Here is a 3402-nt window from a genome sequence, read left to right as displayed (position 1 = left end):
AGCAACGATGAAGCCGGCACCCGTCTGGGGTGCGTCGGGTGCAGTGGATTTTCAGTGTCTGAATTTATTGTTGTATAAGGTTATCTAATTGGATTTATTAGGACATTCTATGAGATTTAATTTCTCCGCTTATTGTTAACAGCAGTGGTACAACAATAGGTTGATTTCTTTTAGACTTAGTAACCAAAATGTTCCTTGCCAGTGCAGGAATAACTTTTTAAAAAAAATTAAACATGATTTGTCTTGTGAAAGCAGTATTGTGATGAGAGGTGATAAACGTGTTCCTCCTTAAAGTGTGTGACACAGAATTATCAAAGTTGCTTATAAGTGACATTAAGGGGAGTGTTCTACCAGGAAGCTAGAGAGAAATGTTTATTTGTGGCCCTTTGTGAATGATATGATTTCTTGCTTTGTGAAAAATTATTCTGATTGCGCAGCAGCGGATAAATACCTTTTCTGTTGGAAGCTTTTTCTAATTCTCACACTATTGCCTGAGTGCCCATGGCATCATTTACCAGTCAATCTCTTAGGTCCTTTTCTAGTGACAAGAAATATATTATCATCTCAGTGGACTACTACTGAGGAAGTTTTGTGTTTTCTAAGAGAATGTTTCTTTAGAGCTGGGTTTCCATTTAATATCATTACTGACAACGGAGTGTAAATTACTTTACAAAAGATCAAGAAGTTTTTTCATTATTTTGGCATAAAATTCACAAATGCATGTCATTCTACTCACTACAATGTAATGGCTTAGTTGAAAGATTCAACAGATTTTTAACACAAGGGGGCGAATTTACAAGCCCCTTTCACTTTCTGTGATGAACTAGTGGGCCATTGCGCAGCCCATATCTATGAGGCAACGCAAAGCCACTTTGCGTGGCGTTTTACTGCCTTGTAGATATGGTGCAAGGCAACGCAGTGCAAGTCACTACGCTGCCTTACACTGCATCAGGGAGGCATTCCATGAGTGTTGCAGTGGGTTTTCCTACACAAGTTCCATGGGTTTTGGTGCATTCCCAGATTTACAGGGCTTTTGTAAAGCTGGGAATACGCAAAAATCTTATGTGTCCACAGGGGAGGCACAACGAGAAAAAATATCTTTATTTCTCCTCGTTTTTTCCTTTATCTATGTGTGCTGCATTCTGGCGCAGGCATAATGAGGTGCAAGGGGTTACAAAGTGGCACAATGCACGCATTGTGCCACTTTGTAAATATGGCGTGGGTAAAATGCCATCTTAACCCCACATTTGTGTAAAAATAAAATGAAGCAAATGTGGCGCTAAGGGCTTCTTAAATCTTGCCCCATAGGTTGAAAGGAACCCTACAGACATGCTCACTTTGCTTTTGCTGTTTAATTGAGATGCTACTTTAAAAGCAGATCACAAAATCAATATGACTTGAATGAGGACATGCTGATGATGTTGAGATTCCTTCTGAATGCCTCTTTGATGTCTTTGTTTCTCAGGGTATATATCATAGGATTGAGCATGGGTGTTAATGCAGAATAAAGAACAGCAATAAGAGAATCTATCTCAGAAACAACAGATTCAGCAGGACGTATGTACATGAAAATAATTGGCAAGTAAAACAGATTTACCACAATTAAATGAGACGCACAGGTTGAAAATGTTTTTCTTCTCCCCCCTGGTGAACTAATTTTTATGATAGACCATATAATTTTAACATAAGAAACTAGAATGAGAGAAAATGATGAAATTATAATAAAGAAACCAATGGAGGACCCTATGGCAACGTTGAGGGAAGTGTCAGCACAGGACAGTTGGAGAAGGGGTGGGTGGTCGCAGTAATAATGATGGATCACATTGGGTCCACAGAAGGGCAGTCTTGAGGCTAAAATTGATTGTATAAAGGGGGTGAGGAATCCTCCAATCCAGGAAGCAGCAGCAAGCTGAATGCATAGTTTTTTAGTCACACGGGTTCCATATTGGAGAGGTTGGCATATGGCATAATAGCGATCAAAGGACATCATTGTCAGCAGGAGACATTCTGCGGCTCCCAAGGAAAGAAACACATACATCTGTAAGATGCAGCCACTAAAGGAAATGGTTTTGCTGTTCATCAGAAATTTAGCCAGCATTTTTGGCACAGTCACTGTGGAGAAGCTGAGATCCAGGAAGGAGAGGTGACTGACAAAAAGGTACATGGGGGTTTGAAGCTTATAATCAAGTGTGGTAAGTAGAAATACAATGCCATTACCTGTGACAGTCAGGAAGTAGATGGGGAGAAATATCCAGAAAAGCAAAATCTGATAATTCTGGAGACTTGGAAAACCAAATAGGATGAACTCAGTTACTGTGCTGTTGGTCTGATTGTGCAGTTTCCTGTTTTCCATATTTTTTGTGAGTGGCACCTGGAACAGAAATGTGATAGTTATGACCTCTCTAAAAAAATGTGAAGAATGATATCTTTAGATCTGGATAAATACACCTCTCTTATAACAAATTACATAGTGAAGTATATAAAGAAGAGAATAGCTATTCTGCCTCTTAACTTTGTCCTATTATGTGGCAAATCTAAACTGTTTCCTTTAAACAAATCAATAGACAAATTATCAGATGAGTATTGATTTAGATACTAGAATATTCTTGCAAAGAAAGGCTTGACTGGAATTACGTAAATTTTTCAAAACTATCATTGACTTTGCTGGATTCATTGGCCATAGCACATGACATCATCCCCTTTGTATTGTCCTCAGTGTGATACCCTAAAGGCATCAGGTATGCCTAGATGTGGACCCTGTGCTTAATGTGCAATGGGGGATAAGTTTAATTAGGACAAAACTTGTTTGGATTGCTTGTGTTCCCATTCAAAGGGATCTGTGTTGGGATTCTGACTGAACTATTGTTATTTGACCAGGCCAAGGCTTATTTGCAAATGGCTTGTCTCTAGAGTGGCATAGTGGGTGAGAAATCATGGACTAGAATTCCACTTGAGAAAAGGTCTGAAACTTTTGTATTTCATCCATCATTGGGAATCACTTCAAGCCTGTTGAGCAGAACAATAGCTTTAAATATAGACATATGAACCCAAACACTGACCCCGAAAGGGAATCTCAAAAAAGAAAAAACCCCCACTGACATCAATAAATGGTATATGCTGGTTCCTCTTCTCTGCCTGGCCAGTATCTCTAGCTGACACAAAAATGATTTTGCCTGCATCTGGAAATATAACTGTTTGTTTACTCCTCTGATAAATTATTCATTTTCTGTTCTATATGCCTTAACTTCTCCTGTAGGTGTCTCCAAGATAGGGTCTGGTCTGTGCTTGCTATACTTTTCTCCAGATTCACACCCACAGATTGGTTGACACGCCCTTGAAGATGTCTCAGTATGGAAAGCTGTTCATTTCAACATACAGATTTACAAAATGACACCTCCTGAA

At 39.1% G+C, this 3402-nt stretch overlaps 1 protein-coding gene across 1 annotated transcript; it reads right to left on the bottom strand.

The window, feature by feature from the left end:
• Positions 1-1387: 1387 nt before the first annotated feature.
• Positions 1388-2353, bottom strand: LOC138249477 (olfactory receptor 6N1-like). The gene has a single exon (XM_069203436.1). The coding sequence runs from the start codon at positions 2351-2353 to the stop codon at positions 1388-1390; it is 966 nt and encodes a 321-aa protein (XP_069059537.1).
• Positions 2354-3402: the final 1049 nt, after the last annotated feature.

Source organism: Pleurodeles waltl, chromosome 8 (genome assembly GCF_031143425.1).
Source record: "Pleurodeles waltl isolate 20211129_DDA chromosome 8, aPleWal1.hap1.20221129, whole genome shotgun sequence".
Taxonomy (NCBI): Eukaryota; Metazoa; Chordata; class Amphibia; order Caudata; family Salamandridae; genus Pleurodeles; species Pleurodeles waltl.
The sequence above is the reverse complement of the archived record's forward strand: the minus strand, read 5'-3'. Positions and strand labels throughout refer to the sequence as shown.

Bases quoted from the DNA above. Each gene is read 5' to 3' on its own strand.
- LOC138249477 (XM_069203436.1), bottom strand. From the start codon at position 2,353: ATGGAAAACAGGAAACTGCACAATCAGACCAACAGCACAGTAACTGAG.